The 18,358-nt window shown below is 35.4% G+C and overlaps 3 protein-coding genes across 6 annotated transcripts; 1 reads left to right on the plus strand and 2 right to left on the minus strand.

The window, feature by feature from the left end:
* Positions 1–1,643: 1,643 nt before the first annotated feature.
* LOC108209695 (uncharacterized) lies at positions 1,644–8,397 on the minus strand. Of its 4 annotated transcripts, none has more exons than XM_017380745.2 (9): positions 8,171–8,386; positions 7,362–7,937; positions 6,124–6,227; positions 5,973–6,043; positions 5,072–5,137; positions 3,981–4,047; positions 3,405–3,495; positions 3,227–3,289; positions 1,644–2,544 (listed from the first exon to the last, which is right to left on the minus strand). In XM_017380745.2, exons 1-9 carry the CDS (start codon positions 8,201–8,203, stop codon positions 1,927–1,929), a joined length of 1,689 nt encoding a protein of 562 aa, XP_017236234.1. In that variant the 5' UTR covers positions 8,204–8,386; the 3' UTR covers positions 1,644–1,926. The 4 variants fall into 4 exon arrangements, with proteins under 4 accessions (XP_017236234.1, XP_017236233.1, XP_063943736.1 ...); XM_017380744.2 differs by having other exon boundaries at positions 7,362–7,940; XM_064087666.1 differs by lacking the exon at positions 5,072–5,137 and having other exon boundaries at positions 8,171–8,397.
* Positions 8,398–10,419: 2,022 nt separating this feature from the next.
* LOC108209308 (uncharacterized) lies at positions 10,420–13,341 on the plus strand. The gene has a single exon (XM_017380139.2). The coding sequence runs from the start codon at positions 10,548–10,550 to the stop codon at positions 13,152–13,154; it is 2,607 nt and encodes an 868-aa protein (XP_017235628.1). The 5' UTR covers positions 10,420–10,547; the 3' UTR covers positions 13,155–13,341.
* A 147-nt stretch (positions 13,342–13,488) lies between these two features.
* LOC108209309 (chlorophyll(ide) b reductase NOL, chloroplastic) lies at positions 13,489–18,233 on the minus strand. The gene is made up of 13 exons (XM_017380140.2): positions 17,907–18,233; positions 17,697–17,765; positions 16,996–17,057; positions 16,800–16,886; positions 16,434–16,501; positions 16,284–16,332; positions 16,130–16,215; positions 15,532–15,589; positions 14,790–14,840; positions 14,379–14,429; positions 14,258–14,299; positions 13,800–13,910; positions 13,489–13,709 (listed from the first exon to the last, which is right to left on the minus strand). Exons 1-13 carry the CDS (start codon positions 18,163–18,165, stop codon positions 13,662–13,664), a joined length of 1,041 nt encoding a protein of 346 aa, XP_017235629.1. The 5' UTR covers positions 18,166–18,233; the 3' UTR covers positions 13,489–13,661.
* Between the last annotated feature and the right edge of the window lie 125 nt (positions 18,234–18,358).

Below are 18,358 nucleotides of genomic sequence, written 5' to 3' on the forward strand. Positions count from 1 at the left end.
ATTGCATGTTTTTTAGTAACCATGAGTAGGGGATTGATTTAAAATAAATCACTTTTTGTTATTTTAAAATATCATGATATTATTAATTTATTAAGATTATATATATACATACATACATATATGTATATTATTTTAATTTACTAAATTTGGACAAGTAACTTGCTTTTTATATATACATTATATCTAAACTATGTTTTGAAAAGAGGGTGAAAATGTAAAGATTAACGGAACTACCAAACATTCACAAGGATTAAGATGCGAGTTACTTGAGTTATCACAAGAACTCAACAAGTAAGACAAAAGGCTGAAAAAGGAACTAAAAGGCTTTACATTTTACACTTTGTTCTTTTCAAACTAGATAAATTTTATACTTTTTTATGTGTTTGACCGGATTACTCGACTCGTATCACAAAATCATAAAATTTAACTTATTATGAATTTTATCAAGTTCATGCACGACTTCATGAACCTCAGAAATAACAAAATCAAAATAAGTTAGATTTCCGACAAATATTTGGACAAATTAATAAAAGATGTTTGAAGTCATTGTATCGGTTAATTTCAAGAAAAAGAGCCACTATTTCAGTTAAAAAATATAGAAATTCTAGTTTTTAAAGGATTACTCGAAAAATTGTTATTAAAAATGAATGCAAAAGCGAGAAATTTTATACACCGCGTTTTGAAATTCCATACGTAAGATTCCAGTTAGTGCAACAATATGCTTAGAGTATCTCCAAGAGCCTCCTTGTTGGCTCCTAAATATAATATAAAAAATGTGGCTCTTAGTAATTTAGGACAAAGTTAAGAGTATAAACTCCAACAATACTCTCTACATCTCTTCTCTATTTCATATTTTATTCATATATTGGGCTCCACTATAACAAAAGAGAGGGAAAGATGGAGGTTGATTGGAGGAAAGGATTTTTTTATTGTGAAAAAATAAGTTAGGAGCCATGTGGTGGCTCTTAACTTTGAGGAGAGAGGAGAGAGAAACAAAAGGCTCTTAAGATTTAAGAGTCACTTAAGAGTCTCTTGGAGCAACATTTTGCTTCTCCCTCCTCAAATCTCAAGTTAGGAGCCTAAATGAAGAGTCTCTTGGAGATGCTCTTAGTTGTAACTACAAAACAAACACATGATAACATAAACATGTCTGTTCGTAAAGTGTTTGGTGTCTTCTGTCATCTCGTGGCATTATTTTTAGCACATTCTTAACATTAATTTTATTTAAAAATCGAAAATAAAATAAATTAAATATATGTTTGTATAGTACGACAAAAGGATGCATACATGTGAGCAGAGCAATTAAACTCAATGTATAATGCGTCAAGTCGCAAAAAAAAAAACTAGCATAAATAGAAAGCAGTATCAAGTCATTCGTAATCCACCTGTGTCCTAGTTCCTTGCGCAACTTAAATTATATTGCGGCAGAAAATGTAGGAAATTATTATTGTAATTTGGAATTTCTTGTCTTGTAAGAACGAGGAAACCGTGTGGTTGCGTACCAGTTTTTCTACCCAAGACCAATTCAATTTTTTCCAAGTGCCCAGTTTCTTCTGGATGAGACTCTTCTCACAAGTTCCAGAGTATTTCTTATTCTACCTTTCTAGACAATATAACAAGGTAATACTTTGGTCAACTTCTGGTAATCCAAGCAACAAAAAATTTAGTTTAAATCTAAGCATTTTTAGACACCAGGCGGCAAACTCCTTTCCCTCGTAGCCTCAGGCCCCAGGTCGGGTATTCAATATCTCAGAACACATGAAAACATGCGCCTAACTAAATCAAACTAAAATTTTAACACACGCGATCCAGGGGCCAGGAGGCAGGAGATCCAGGGATCTCCAGTCATGTAAAAGTTGATGCGTTATAACATTTGTGATGATAAGGAAATTACGACAACATATATAACTTTTCACAAAAACAAAACTAGTCAACGATTTCTCCCTCTTCTTCCTGAGCTTCTGCAGAAGCCTCGTTAACCTCACATTCTGCATTCCTCACAATTTCCATTTCATTCACTTGAGATTCAGAGCCTTCTTCCTCGTCATCTTCGTCATGTGAATGTTTTTGCTCCAAGGGTTTGCCCTCGCCTTCGGTTTCTCTAACAATTACGGTTGGAAACATCAAGGGCTTCTCCGGCTGGTATTTAAAGAACGAGTTCATTACCATAAACCTAAAGACCTGTAACAGGCGGCCTCTGTCTCTCCGGATATCTGCACTTAGGAGCTTTTGTAGAAGACTCGGTTCCCTCTTCTGCACAACTGATGTATTGTTGTTTCTTGTTCTTTGCATTTGTTTAGAGACGTTTTGTTCATTCGTACTGGTAGAATCGGTGTTTGACAGTCTTTGCTTCTTGGCAAACCTGTCATTTTCACGTTTTCCTCTTCTATTGGGCCTGTTTCGGAACTTTCCCTTCTTGTTAAATGCTGCACGATTTTGCTCTGCTCCGTAAACCTGTTTCTCTGAGTCAGAGAGATAATGTGATGGTATTTCTGCTACCTCACACCCCAACTCCGCTTGTTTAACCAAAACTTCTTTCAGTTGCTGCAAATAGAATTTACTATAAATGACTACAACCTGAATTTTAATACATATATGTACACACATAGATATTAATACAAGTACAGAGACCAAAACAGAAAAGGCAGTGATATGAAAATGAAAGGTATTGAGAAAAAAGATGGTATGACTAAATTACAGGCAATCTATTGTACTAAACATGGGAATACAAAGCTGGTGCCTAGAAATGGGTATCTGGTTAGGGCAAATAAATTCATGCCCTTAGATCCTGTCCAATACCATCCAAGTTAGCAAAACTTCAGTTTAACACTCAAAAGAGTGGTAAGCAGTCATAGCAATCATTTCCAAAACAAATGATTTACTAGATCAGCAAAAGCGACCTAGCTCATTAGCTTCAATATAATTATATAAACAATTGCATATCTAGAAACACTAATCAACTAAGATCCGAGATTCGAAAAACCAGTTACAGACTTCTCACTTTTAGTTGTAACACGGTAGAAACCATTAAGTAAACCGGTAGCTATTTTAACAGACTCCTATTGAATCCATTTGATAGAAGATTATAAATCAGTCTTCCTAACAGGAATAACTTCTATAGCACAAAAATGAGCATCATGCTTTGAACAGAAAACAGTAAAATCAAAACCTCCCCTATAGATTCCCACCTTAGCATACAAGTTCACAGTTACATGTGTCACTGTACCTGACGCCTTAACTTGGCCTCTGTATCAGCAAGCTCCGACTCTGCCATCTTTTTCTTAGATTTCTGTAAGAAATGAATTCAGTTATATACATACAAACACACACTCCAGATTACAATATGTTTGGAGGAAAAAAAAAAAAGAAGAGGAACTTGTTATTCAGCAAATAGAAAAACAAACCTTCTCTATATTGCTTTTTGATGGATAATGTCTTTTCCTTGCTTCACGCCACTGCTTGATTTCTTGTTCCGTATAGTTTAGAGGCAGAAATCTTTACTTGTACAGAAGAAAACATAATGTCAAAAAAAAACAAGGAAACAAGGAATGAGTAATATGCTAAATTCATAACATTGAAACAACGTTATTGTAAACGAGTGCCATCTCTACTGCCATGACGAAGGAATTAACAATCGTCCTAATAATCTATTCACAAAAACATGAATCCTTAATACTACATGATAATATGGCTCATCAAGTAGTTAGCGTTATTACTTAATAAATGATAGTTTCTGTTAGAAACATAGTGACAAAAGGCCTTAGTGTTAAACACCATGCTAAACTTCAGACAATTGCTTCTCTTATTTTGCAATTGCTCTGTTCGTTCTGCCATGTTTATTTCCTAGTAGGTGTCAACAGGATACCCCTCGTGGGTCCTCTAAATTCTCTGATAGGGCAGCATCCTAATCGCGAGATCCCTGCTCCCATTGAATTTATATATGACAAAAAAATTAAAAATAATAAATAGAGTTGAATTACTTTTTCTTCTCCACCTGAGTTCCATTGCTAGGATCAGGAAGACCAAATTTCCTTTCATTTTGATAACCTGCAATAAGATAAAAGTTTAGATCTGCTTAGCTGTAATTAGGTGAAAGTTAAAACAATTGAAGTTAAATAAGAATATTCTCCTCTGCTCCTTGCAAAACTGTTACACTTATGCTGAAATTACCCTTCTTTCGCTATCATAAGTTGCCAAATACCCTCTTTGTACTACTAATTTTTGCCAATGCAATACTTATAGACTCACCTATATTGCCAGTGCTTGTGAGAAAGCACACAGTAAGCTAAGAAACTTATCAGTTATCAATAGACAGCCAATATGATTCAACAAGGTCCACCAACTTCATCTGTTGCAATCGCTATCGAATATTCGGATGAATCAATATACGATACGAACCCGCAAGTTAGGCCTGAGTATTGTCAAGGCTTGACCAGAATTTTCCCAAGCACAAAGACTTTCATATTCATGACAAATGAAAAGTTATAGATAGGGCTGGCAATATTGGACCCGACCCGACAATCCGACATGAATTCAGCCCGTAAAATACGAATTCGGGTTGGAATTTTTCGGGTTCGGGTTGACCCAAAATCAACCCGAAAAAAAACGTGTCATTTTCGGGTTGAATTCGGGTTACCCGAAACTGACTAGAAAATTAATATATAATACAAAGAGCAAGGGAAATTTGAGCAGAAGTTCAGGGACTGGAATGTTAAATTTACATCAATCCACTGAATCTAATTATGCAGGTGCCACTGGCCTTATCTTTCATGTACAGATTGAGAGATCTATCTAGGTATCAACAAGTGTTCTGGTGATCTAGTCCTAGCTGGGTCATGTCCTTAGACTCATATGTCGGAGGTCACACTATCAAAGTAATTAAAATATCACCTAATTTAGAAATTAATACATAATTGTAATCCTTTAAGGCCTAAAGTCGTTCTTCCCAACTTATGGCAAATATTGCAGTTAAAATTTGCAGCCTAAAACTCGAATGTGAAGGCTCAGATTAGATATGAGTTGATAAAAAAAGGATTTCTTGAAACATGTGAATTTGTAATTTATAACGTACTTTCTAAAGTAGGGAACTGCAACTTGTAAATTGGCCGAGACGTACTATTAAGACATGACAAGTCTGCTGAAAAAGGAAAACATTTGAAAAACTGTTTACAATTTAATGTTACTAACTAATAACTACTAGTATCACTTGCTGCAGGACCTTTGCATTTGTGTGAATGTCAAATCTGATAGTATAGCATTAACAAACATAGGACAACACTGATCTGCAACAAATCATTCAGGTGACGTGCTTTCATTAGTTCCACATGGACAAAAGTGGGATTTCACATTAAAGTAATTAAATGATATAAACTTTTTGTTCTATAATATTTCACCGGTTGTAACTCATCACATGATCTTGTCTGCTGCATTATATTTATGAAATCGCTTTCTCAATCAAAATAAACAAACAAGAAGATGCTAATGATGCAACACTATGAAAATATTGTGACACTATACACACTTAATAACCAAAATCGTATGTGTGTGGTGATGGTGAAACCACTTCATGCTGTAAACCAAATATGTGCGTTACACTTTTTTACTATTTCTTGGTGCTTTATTTTTGGCCAGTTGTGGAAGACATACATGACACAGTATTAATACTCCCTCCGTCCCATTTTAACTGCTTTTGACTTTTTTACACGTATTTTAAGATGTTAAAAAAATCACATCTAAACATAATTATTTTTTATAAAATTTATATCAAATAAAAGTTTAGAATCTAAATTTTTATTTGATATAAGAATTGAATTTTTTTTATTGAGTGTAGGTATGTCATTTTTACACCTCAATATACGTGTTAAAAAGTCAAACATCAGTTAAAATGGGACAGAGGGAGTAGTATAAAACTTCTTGAAAAATGCATCATAATGACTAGTAATTAACCCATAATTTAATTATTTTTGACTGACATTTTGCCCCACGTCCATTCTTGAATTTTCCTTTGCCATTTTGCACGTGATGGTTCTGGGACTTTCCAAATCTGCCAGAAAGTAAATAAGTGTAAAATCATTCACCACATACGTCAAAACTTTTACAAATATATATAGGAAAAAAACACACCCTGGTGATCTATCCTGTCTTGGATGCCTTCCAAAGTTCCTGCTTTGAGAATTTCTCCCATTGTTAGCCACATTGTTAATGACACTATCGTTTCTTGGATTGCCCTGGATGATTAGGTTGATTTCTTATTACAGCAAAGTAAAAGAGCTATGTGATAAAGATGTCATGTATTACTGAAGATGAGTGTGGCACATCACACAAATTTTTAAAAATGAAATAAGAAAGTGAACCAGTAGAAAATATGATGTAGATCATAGAAATCTGTATTAAACATAATACACTATTATAATATTACTTAATTTGTTGCCTGTATTTCCATGCATTAAGTAAGATGTATCATAATTTCAGGAAAGTATCACACCAAGTATAGGTCATTCTTCTGAAAGTTAAGTTCGGGTTTACCGGTACTTCGGCTAGCTATGTCCAACCAACTAATGAACTAAGCATAAACATAAATAAGCATCATCAACAATGAGCGACCAACAAAGATGATCTAAGCCAAAATGTATACATGCTAGAGTACCAAAGAAATCATCTATTTCCTCTAGAGGTAATGGGTTTTATTGTAAAGATCGCAAGCTTTTTAGGTTTAGCAAAAAAAACACCAACAAGATATAACTATGTCTTAATCTGGTATAGTAGCAATTCATTCTTAACACTAAGTAGCCGTTTATAAGAGCATTTTTAGCCAACTACAAATGGGTGTTGGCCCTTTTTGTCACAATTTAGAAGTAAAATGCCTAAAATATCACAATTCAGAGAAATGGCCCTTCATGTCACAAAATAACGCAACTTGATCCACGTTTTCTAAAACCGCAAAAAAACGCATCATTTTTATCCAAACACCCCAAGTAGATTTTTAAAAAGAACTGCAGCAAAGACGCCATATAAATATGCGTCATCTAAAAACACAACATAATTTTGTGCCTCTAGAGGTTTGTCAGGCAACAACATTTGTTATTCTTTCTAAAAACCCAATATAATGTTGGTTGTTTAAAAAAATGCTTCGGAGAGGATCTGAACCCGCATGCTGGATAAAGCAATCCCACTTCTCCACCACTCTGGCAAGCGAATTTAATGGATAACAAATAATGTAACAATATTATTCATTTAATAATGATATAAAGGGCCATTATTTTCAGCTGTGATGTTTATAATGTTATGGGTCTTTTTGTTTGTAATTGAGATACAAAGGTCCATTCCTCAGTGGAAACAGATAAGCATGAAGTCTCATTTACCTGTTGGTTATTAAAAACCTGAGGCTGCAAATTCTGAGTTTGCTGGGATTGAACCGAACCAAAAGGGGGCTGCACAGGCGAGTTGCCTTGTAACTGCTGATTACCATTAGCTGCATTCTGCTGTTGATTACTTTGCACTGAGACTCCATTAAAATTCAACACCCCAAACTGTTGATTACCGTTAAAGGCTGGATTCTGGGGACCCCTAACTTGATTTTGAAGAAAAGGTGCACTCAACCCCATAGGCATTTGAACAAATTGACCCATATTTTGCATCGGAGTCTGCACAAAAAACTGCCCATTTGGAAAACTAATACCCCCACCCTGGTTCATCAAATTTTGGGGTAAAATCTGGCCATTTAACTGAGGCAAATTAAACTGATTCATACCCATGTTAAAATTTTGAGGAACAAACCCATTCGGAAACTGGCCTAAAGGTAACATACCATTCGGGAAAAACTGATTATTAGGAAGATTCAAGAAATTATTGTTGTTCAAATTTGAAGGGCTGATTAAACCCATTTGAGGCAATAAACTAGTGGGGTTTGTCTGAAACTTGTTATTAGATTCCATGACCTGCTGAATTAAACATGTAACAGCTTCAGTGTACATACACATACATGATAAATACACACATATATAGTGAGAGAGGGGGAGGGAGGGGGGAGAGAGAGAGAGAGAGGGAGGGAGAGAGAGAGAGAGGGAGGGAGAGAGGGGGGGGGGAGAGAGAGAGAGAGAGAGAGAGAGAGAGAGAGAGAGAGAGAGAGAGGAGCCTGGTGTCGAGGTGCTCCATTAGATTTAGATTGTACCTTATTAGGTCGAGGATTGAAGACCGGGCGCATCGTATGAATTGTAGTATGATTATATGATATACACAGACAGACAGATATGGCAAAGAGTAGCTAAGGGTTTAGGGTTTTAGCAGAAGTGCTAATGGTGAACTCAATTCAGTTCAGCTCGCGAGTCCGTTTTTTCCTCGCTTCTCTCTTGCCGGAGTCTTTCGCTTAAAAAAAGGGGAATATTCTTTTTGAGGAAAAAAAAAACGATACATAAAGGAAAAAAATGTGAAGCAAACTAGAAATCGAACAAAAATGGATAAAAACCGTGGATACCGGGTAAATTTAAAAATTGCAAATAATGTTGAAAAAGCGACCTCCGGCTTGGAATAAAGAAGTTGAGTAGAAATGAGAAATAAGTTAAGACTTATTGATTATTAAAGTGTTTGGAAAAAAAGTCGAAATTCTGGGGAAAAAATCTAGCATTCTCAGTTTTTTTATAAAAAATTCTGATTTTTTTCACAAACAAGTCAAAAAAAAGCAGAAGCTGACCTCTTGTGCAAAAGAAGTGCTTTTATTTGTTATCCAAATATGCTCATAATACCCTTAAACATCCTGTGTTTTAAATCCAAGAATGAACGTATAAAAAGTTTTTTGTGTAACTGCCTAACTTTTTGAACTTTAAAAAAAAATTGTTGTTTTAAATCCAAGAATGAACGTATAAAGGGTTTTTTGTGTAACTGCCTAACTTTTTGAACTTTAAAAAAAAATTGTTTCCAACTTTCAATATTTTTAAAAATATTATTTTTATAAATTATTTATAAAAATACGACTTGCGGCTTCTGCAACGTCATTTATAACAACATTTTGCAACAGTTGCAAATAACTGTAATGAAGAGATTTCCTTTACGTAAGCAATACATACGACTTATAACTTCTGGAACCTCGTTTGTAACAGTTTAAGAAAGAGATATTTCATTTATAACTTATGCAATCTCATTTACAACAGATTTGCAAACTAATATTGCAAATGAGGTTGCAGAAGTTGCAAATCATAATTTTGTAATTAATTTATGAAAAATGGTATTTTTGTAATTAATTTATGAAAAGTTGTATTTTTTTATATAATTCGTAAAAAGTTGGTATTTTTATAAATATTTCTTGTATAAATTGATTGGTTATATTTTTTTTAGAAATTTGACTTCTATAATTGTTTTATGTTAGAAATCAATAATAAGTATTTTTATTATCTATTTATAGAAAATATTTTTAACGTTAATATATGATCTATTTTTTGATTAATTTCAGATTATAATTTTAAGATTTTATATATTTTTATTAGGAAAATATTATATTATCTATGTCAGAAATTTGCCAATACTACTTTTTTTGGATCTTATTCACAAATATATTACCCTCTCTAAAATGTTTCGAATATACTATCTTTTGAATCTTATTTTCAAAAATACTATTTATTCTGATTCACCTTTTCATTTCTTTATTACTTATCTTTTCTCCTATCTTTCACAATCTCACAATCCACACGACGGTTGTCAAAGCTGTCGCTGTAACCTCCAATTCAATCTTGTCTTATCGCCGTTGATTTGCAGCACTGTTGCCGACCTCCGAACAATGGAGGTGGCGTCGCTGCCTTAAAGACCCTTGCTTCCGATCCCAACATCACAAACTCGCATCCAACCCATGCAGAGCTAACATCAAGCCCGTTTTCTGAGTTTTGCTTGTTCTGATTGAGTCATAATCGACTTTGTTGTAATAGCACTAAGTTGTTAGTTCGGAATCCGGAGGTAGTCCGATTTTTGTTTCTTTTTAGGTTGTAATGTTTAAACTCGCAGGAGTATTCGGTTTATGTCTTTGCAACTTATTACATGAACAAATATAATTTTTAATATTTTTTCAAGGTTGAATTTCTGGTTGCATATAGTTGCTAACAGTTGCAGATATGATTGCATATGCAACCACCGTATTTTTGGAAATATTTCAAAAAGATAGTATTTTTATAATTTATATTAAAACGTGATAGTATATTCGCAAAAATTCTTTCAAATTTAGTTATGTATAGAAAAAAGCTCTTTATAATATCAACTTCCTACTCGTCTCAGACTATATATAATTTGAAGTGTATTAAAAAAGATCACGTATCAAAATTTAAATGGTGTCGTGATATGTAAAACGAGTAATTGCGGAGGAAAATAGAAAACCAGTTTCCAATTCAAGATTTGTAATTTACCAAATTGGATAGGATTGTACATTTGTACTATGGAATGCAGAGAGTCGTGGAAAAACTTATAAGTACCGATATTATTCACCGAGAAACAAAAAGGTAACGAGTTTTGAGCTTTTACAGCTGAGTTAACTCACCAAACAAAACCCTAAAAATCGAGAAATCACCATGAACAACCCCTCTCAATCTGAAAACCCTGACCCATATTCTACACAATTGCAACAACACCAATTTCCCCAATCCCAAAACCCCATTTCCTCTGATCATGAAAACAATCCCCAAACCCCAGAGGTTCCGATTCTTCAAAGCCCACAAAAGTCCGACCCGACCCAATTAGATGAAGGCCAAGAAGAACGAGAAGAAGAAGAAGAATGTTCAGGTATGGTATATAAAAGCAATACTAAGTTGGCTAATCGCAGGAATCTTAATAGACGTAAGAAAGCTTTTGTGTACCAGAAGCAAAAAGCAATTGATAAGAAAGTTCATAACTTGCTTCAATTAGGAACCCTAGTTCCCTTTGTGCCACCCGAAAGATTTGATTTTGATAAGCATGCAGCGTTGTTGAAGCGTCTTGGGTTGTGGGATTTTGTTCATATTGAGTTTGATGAAGTAATTAGAGATGATCTTGTTGGTCAGTTTATTGTTTCTTATGATAGTGCCAAGAAATGCTGTTTTGTGAATGGGATTAGGGTTGATGTGAATAGGACTAAGTTTGCTAGGGTTTTGAAGTTGCCGTCTCCGATCAAGAAGGATAAGGTTGTTGGTAGTGTGGCGGAGGCGGTTATTGATTTGGAGGTTTCCGAGGAATGTGTTGAGTTTGTGGAGAATTTTGTGTGGAGTTGGCTGGTTTTGCGTGGGGGTGAGTGGATTATGCCTAACGAGGTTAATGTTTCATTGGGGTTGATTAGGGATGGGCATCTGGAGAAGATAGATTGGGCTACTTTGATTTGGGTTATGGTGGAGAATGAGTTAAAACAGAAGGATCAGTTGCCGGTTTGTTATTATGCTTCCCATATGCAGTATTTTATCAAGTCTCAGAGGAAGGATTTTTTTGATGAGGAGAGTGAAGATTTTGTTATTAATGAGACAATGAAGGAAGAAGAGAAAGCATTAAACGAAGAGGAGATACATAAGGTTAAGGTGGAGGACATTAAGAAAGATGAGGATTTGTTAGAAGAGGTCGTGAAGGTGAATGATGAGGTTGTGGACGACAAGGACCTGTTGAAGGCAAGGTCCCAGGAGGTGAATGAGAAAGAAGTTAAGAAAGGATTGCATGAGGTGGAGGTGGAGGTTGCGGAATTGCAGGAAGGTCCTCCAGAGGAGGCGGTTGATGCAGGAGTGAAGAAAGATTTGGTTGGTAGTTTTCATGACTTGAGCATGGACCGAGACAAATTTGTTACAATAGAACCCAATATAGGATTGACTTCGGGATGGCAGGATATAGCCCAAAAAGAAGAGATCAAGGATAATATGATGATGACTGGTGAAGCGGGCCTGGAGATGAAGAATGATGGCAAACATTCCTTGCAGCCTTGTACTTTCAGAGAAGGTAGTGGTTATAATGGTAACAAGGAGATAAAACAGGAAGTTCGGCTGCTAGAGACAGAAGAAGAGGAGCACATGGAAGAGGGGGAGGGCATGCAGGAATGGGAGAACAGGGAAGAGGGGGAGCATATGGAATCAGATGACGTGGATGAGTTGGAAGGGGACGAAATCGGGGAACAGCTTGAGGATGAGGATGAGGATGAGGATGATGAGGATGAGTATGAGTACGAGGATGAGGATGTGGATGAGGAAGAACCCGAGGATGTCGTAGAATGTGATATGGCACCAAATCATTGCTCAGTTGCAGGGACTGATTTGACAGGTGATCCACTCCAAGGATTTGAAACAACCCAGTTACCTCTGAATCTGCAGGGACAACAATTTCAGAAAAACTCATCGTTGGATCTTTTTACTTCAAATGCTGAAACACAAGTGATGATGGGTTGTCCTTCTATGCTTGGTCATGGTCACAAAAGAGTATTTGAGTATGAGCAGGGTACTTCACATCTAGATGGAAGTAAGAGGATCAGGCATGATGTTGGTTGTGGTCAGAATACCTCTGATTTTAGCTTTTGCATGGACCAAGTAAGACAATACATGGAAAAAGCCAAGATTATCTATGAGGAGAAGAGTCAGGATTGTAATCAAGTAAATGAGAATCAACAGTATTTGCTTCATGAGCTGCAGCGAAGGGACAGTATCATTGAAAATTTGCGAAGGAACAAAAATGAGGAACTGCAGAAAAAGGATAGAGAGATATATCGGCTTGAGCGTGAGCTTGGTCTACTTGGAGAACTTGTAACCGGTTACAGGGAGGCTTTGAAAGTAAATCGAAATATGTTCTTTGAATATAGACAGCGATGTAAGCTTCCTGAAGAGCCTATTTACAAGGATGCTGGTTCAGGGGGTCTTGTCTTGAGCACCACAGATCTGGAGAATCAACGCCAGCAGCAAGAGAATGAAGATAGGTTGAAGCGGTTGTTGATTGAACAGAAGTATAATGAAGCACTAGAAGGCTATGTTAACCAGTTTCAAGTACTTTTTAGGAAGGTTGAGATGATTTATGTAAATAGATTGACCCCTGTTGTCAATGAAGTGGAACTGCTTAAGAATTTGTATGCAGCAAGACGACGAGCTCCAGAAACTCCAGTTTGTGTGCCTCCTGAAACGACCTGCCATCTGCATAGCAATTTGGAAAATGATAGTGTTTTTGGACATCAATCTTCATAATTTCAAAACAGGTGGTGATGAAAAAATGAAACTTGTCGTGGTTTTGGATGGTATGGACTTTTTTTGCAATGTATTCATATTATAGTTTTTTCATTAAGGTACCAGATTTCTAGTCCCAAATGTTCTTAATCCTCCTTATATGGTAAATTTTGATGCACTTATTATAATTATTGGTTAAGTTTGGGCATCTTGACAGATTGTTGTTTGTACAGTTTTAAGCACCCCTTCCCTCCCTCCCTCTCTCACACACACTCATCTGATAAATTACATGTCCATTGAATAGTTGGAAATTTGTATAGTTGAACAATGATGAAAATCAAGTAATATACTGAAGTAGGAGAAAAATAGAAGACTGGAGCACATGAATATTATTATGTTAAGAAGGTCTGTCATGATTGTTCAATTACATAGTATGAACTGAAAAATAGCTGTGGATCTAATGGCTGGGGATTTTGCCGCATGAAGTTAAAACTTTGCTGTCCGAAGATATCCTACTTCTCAAATTTGTCATTCTTCAACAACATATTTGTTCCTTCTTGCACCAAAAGCGAGTCTCTATGAAATAAGCGCAAATTGCAGAGTTAGTGTTTTATTAAACAACATATACGGAAACAAAGAAGACAGGAAGAATAGTTTTCTCTTAACTGAAAATATCTTGGAGTAAGCTTTAATTCCGGTAAGAAAACGAATGTAAGTAGGTCTTGTTGATCCATTAGCAGGAATCTCTCTTATGCTTGGCACAAGGTACTTTGCGACCTGCAAAGGGGAGTAAAAGAAATTTCAAAGGATTCGATATCAGCTGTATGTATTATTGTTCGTATTTTTTTAATTATGAAGAATCAATGATATTGTACCCTGTATTAAATCCAAATATCAAAATAGAAGAAAAGCAGCAGACTTTAACAAAACAGGGATGAAAGCTCTTCTGATGACACTCAAATTCAACATATTTTTGTATCTCACAGTTCAACGATAAAATACCGACTTAGAACTTATGATAATTATACAGTATCTACTATTTAACTCTTAAATGGATAATTATATTTCAAAGAAGTTAAATGGAAAGGAGCTTGTTCCAGCATTCAGGTTGAACAAAATCTTACCACTTCTGCTGGTTCGGCCAGAACATTGATGAAAAACTTGGCCTGCAGTACGAGTTTCTTTTAGTTTTTCTGTCAGAAGCCTATCGATAAAGTTTAAGACATGTAAAGCTACACACTCTACCTGCTTTGTGTTGGCACCAGACATGAGGAGGTCCGTTGTGACCATTCCTGGCTGCCAAGTAGAAAAAACGTAAGTCTGAAACAATAGAACTGGGCACGAAAAAGAGCACAGCTGATCCATAATGGTAAAACCACAAAATTTCTATGCCAACTTGCTATATCAGGAGAGGTTACTGGTACTAAGTTCACAATGTATTGTTGTCCAAAAATGTGACTAAAGTTTATGAACTATAGCTAGCTAATTAATCCAGTTACACGTTTTGTGTTTGTAGCTGTATTACAATTTGAAAAGAATAAGTATAGAAATTATACTAAAACCGGACCACATGTGAAGCAAACTATACACTTTGGACATTAGAAAATAAAATAACAAAAAGTAAGTATTAAAAGGTATGAATGGAACATAACATACCGAAAGGTTATGTATAATGACATTTTTTACTTCCTGCATTTGAAGTTCGGCCTGTAAAAGGATTTAACAGATTCTGTATCACATAAACAGAATAATCGGTAAAGGTCAACTTGGGATAAAAATAGAATTGTACAATAGCGTAACTAGACAAGCAGAAGCCCTGAGCCTTTTTGCAATGATAAAGAAAAAAAAAAGTAAACGAAATTATTTCTAAAGATACTGTAATTGGCCAGCTACAACATTAGCGATTTTAGCTAATTTATACAGGACTCAACTGTTCTCAGCCTGAAATCCTTAACAAGGTCTAGATTTACTTTAGAGGAGAAAGAAAGTTTTTATTCTATCGAGGATGCCTGCATATTACAGTCTACCAGAGTAGAACTTGATATTAAACAAAAATTTGCTATTGAAAATACGAATTTTCTATGGTGTGCCCAAGGGCACACAATAGTCACTAACTCCCATGAGAATTCTAGCTTTTGATTGGTGGATAAATAATAAATGTAAATGGCCCCCCTGCATTCACATCAATTCCACCAATCAAAACAAGCAATTTTCATGAAAGTTGGTGCTTATTGTGTGCCCTTGGGCACACATTAGAAAGACCGTTGAAAATATAATGATGATAAGTCAGCACTCTTTGCAATCACCCAACTACTGCGACATCTGGGCTTAATGGAAAAGATTAGCCAGGGCATTCAAAGCAACCACAGAAAACCAGAAGGTTAAGTTCAATATTTACCTGTAATGATTTTGTTAGATGCACTACGCTTCGTTTAGTCGCTCCATATGCAGCAAATCTAACAAAATGATATCATTTGTTAGATGCTAGAGCAGATCTGTATACAAATACATATAGTTTTTAACAGCTCTGACTGTCGGGGGGGGGGGGGGGGGGGGGGGGGGGGCGGTATCTTGGTATGCATAGCAATATGACATTATAGATATTTGTTTAAATGGGCATCATTGTCTGACACATAAACGGGCATCTGGTTACCCAGAGAGTGGAAGCAATGGTCTTTTGTGTAAGCAACTGAATATGGCACATCATAATAGGGCAACTTAACCTTATAAAGACTTTCACAAATGATAATCTTGTCTTCCCGGCACAGATCTTTGGTATTATATGTTTTAAATCGAATGTGCGGAACTCCTTCAAATTTAGATACAATTGATTTCCTTAGCAACTCTAAGTTTTGTTCACGATATATTATAGTTATTATACAACAAGTTAAGCATACACAAAAGTGTTTCATTAACGTCTAAAAATTGATTTAGTGGCTTTACCAGATTTGTAAATGTAATATAATATCTAACACTTGAAACAGACACACCCCTACCTGGGTGTTGGTCTTCCATCTGAACCAGCCCCATCAATATTGAATATATGACCCCCACCAGGCTGTTTTAGCATCATGTTTATTGCCTATATCACAAACATGTTAGCATGAGGTATATGATTATTGCAACTTAAAAGTTAAGAGAAAAATTCACCTCTCGACAACATATCATCAAACCAAGCGTATTTGTGGTGACAACTTCTCTGCGCAAAAATTTCCAAAATTGACTTGAGTAAATTGTAAAAAATCTAACAGCAAATATAGACTTATAGCACTAATAGAATAAATCACATTAGATGCATACAGAAGATCTTCGTCTGAAGCTTCAGCCAGTGGCTTGTAGCTGTAGGCATTTGAGCCAGCATTATTAATCTGCATCATTCTCAAGTTACGTAAGAAAGAAGAATCTATGATTTTAACATCTATAGGAATAATTTTGACTTCCAATGGAATGACAGAACTTCTTTAGTCAAACAAAGACACACAGATAAGATGTACAACAAATGCAAAAGGAATCGAACTTTAAGCCACACCAGGTAGAGAATTACATGGCAGCAAAATGGAGAAGAAATTTAGGGATAAACAATTAGATAACTGAGGAGCTCATCGAATTCTGAGTCAATCAAAGAGAATCTCTCATGTACTTAAGTAATTAAGAACATTCAATTACCCATATATCAATATACTTAAGGTTTTTCTGCGCAAATTCAACTAGATTCCTCACATCATTGCCATCTCGGACATCACACTGGGTACCCTGCAAGTGGGGTAACCGCAAAATAAAGAAAATAAGTGAAAAGAGGAGAGGAGAGTTATAATGGATGGAAGTATTTTTACAACAAAATCCGAAGTAATGAAGCAGGTACCCACACATGCTGCTTTCCAAATTCTTCACTTAAACTCTGTACAGCATTTTCCACCCTTTCAGCTGCTTATTTAAGAAACTATAATGTAAGTTAAAGGATCCACAAAAAAATGACTGAAAGAACATGTTCTTTTAGAAAAATTTGGTCACACTCATACATGATATGTATAGACTACTATACTCATAAGATGATAAATAAATATATAATGGCTTAATCATGCTCTCAGTTATGTAATTAGTGATCAAGAACAGTTTCCTGGTTCTGGTTCACCCTTTAAGCTGCAAACTATTTGGCATTCTCGGAGATAGTAAACTTCGTAATGTGAAAAAACACTGTGAATTGTCATATATATATTTTTATATCCAGGCACATTATCAGCGGCTTCAAATATCTTGTCAGCAAAGAACTCTCGGGATTACAATAACAAGGACAATCAAGACATCTTAAGTGACATAAGCCTTATGATAACCCAAAATGTCTGCTTATTTCACCTGGGCTTGCCAAAAAGGAGCTTGCCATCCCAGAAAGAAACATTTGCATTAGCATTTAACCTTGGAGTCTTCTTAGGTTTGTTGCATATTAAAAAAATTCTGACTTAACCAGTACGTTTATTACGCCAGTTGCAACTTAAGGAATTGAAGAGAATAAAGATTGTGGTAGCGGATTAAAAATATTGAATTGGAATGAAAGCAAATTGTCACCTGATCTTGAGCAGATAACAACATTGTCACCTTGTTGCAAGAACTCCTTGGCAAGGGCATACCCAATTCCTGTTAGAGAACAATAAGCTTAATAATAGTACAAATTACAAAAATAATAAAAGAACAAAAAGAAGAAAATAAAAAAATCTCCTTAGAAATACTAGTGAAAATGGCAAGAGAACACAGCTAGTAAAGAAAGAAGAAAGTAACCTTTGGTAGAGCCAGTGATCAAAACATTGTAAGGAGGAAGCATTGGCTGTGTGGAAGAAGAAGAAGAAGCTTTGGGGGTTAAATTAGTTAGTGGTTTTGATGGAAGATGAGGACTTGTGTTTATGATGGAAGATGGGTGAGCTGCTAATTTCTGAAAAAGGGAGCGAGATGTTGGTGGTTTCAAAGTTGAGAAGGAGAGAGATGGGTATGATGCACTTGTTACACCACTGGCTACTGCTGCTGCGGTGTGTATCGCCATTATTATCTCAGTTTGTCAACCACAAGTTCACAACCAGGAGAGACTGAAAGTTGAAACACGTCAAAATGTTAATCCCTCCTTTATTTGATTTTTTTGGGGATAATTTAAGTTGATTAGAAAAATATACTTTCATGATCATTTTTAAACTTTTTTTTCTATGAAAAAAATATAAATTATAAAATTTAATTCATAA

Source organism: Daucus carota, chromosome 2 (assembly GCF_001625215.2).
Source record: "Daucus carota subsp. sativus chromosome 2, DH1 v3.0, whole genome shotgun sequence".
Taxonomy (NCBI): Eukaryota; Viridiplantae; Streptophyta; class Magnoliopsida; order Apiales; family Apiaceae; genus Daucus; species Daucus carota.

Bases quoted from the DNA above. Each gene is read 5' to 3' on its own strand.
- LOC108209695 (XM_017380744.2), bottom strand. From the start codon at position 8,203: ATGCGCCCGGTCTTCAATCCTCGACCTAATAAG. The intron at 7,941-8,170 runs GTACAATCTAAA...TGTTTAATTCAG, and splicing joins TCAATCCTCGACCTAATAAG to CAGGTCATGGAATCTAATAA. The intron at 3,496-3,980 runs GTAATTCAACTC...GTACAAGTAAAG, and splicing joins ACTCAGGTGGAGAAGAAAAA to ATTTCTGCCTCTAAACTATA.
- LOC108209308 (XM_017380139.2), top strand. From the start codon at position 10,548: ATGAACAACCCCTCTCAATCTGAAAACCCTGACCCATATTCTACACAA.
- LOC108209309 (XM_017380140.2), bottom strand. From the start codon at position 18,165: ATGGCGATACACACCGCAGCAGCAGTAGCCAGTGGTGTAACAAGTGCA. The intron at 17,766-17,906 runs GTTACTTTCTTC...GTTCTCTAACAG, and splicing joins GATCACTGGCTCTACCAAAG to GAATTGGGTATGCCCTTGCC. The intron at 16,333-16,433 runs GTATGCATCTAA...ATTTTTGCGCAG, and splicing joins GCTTCAGACGAAGATCTTCT to AGAAGTTGTCACCACAAATA.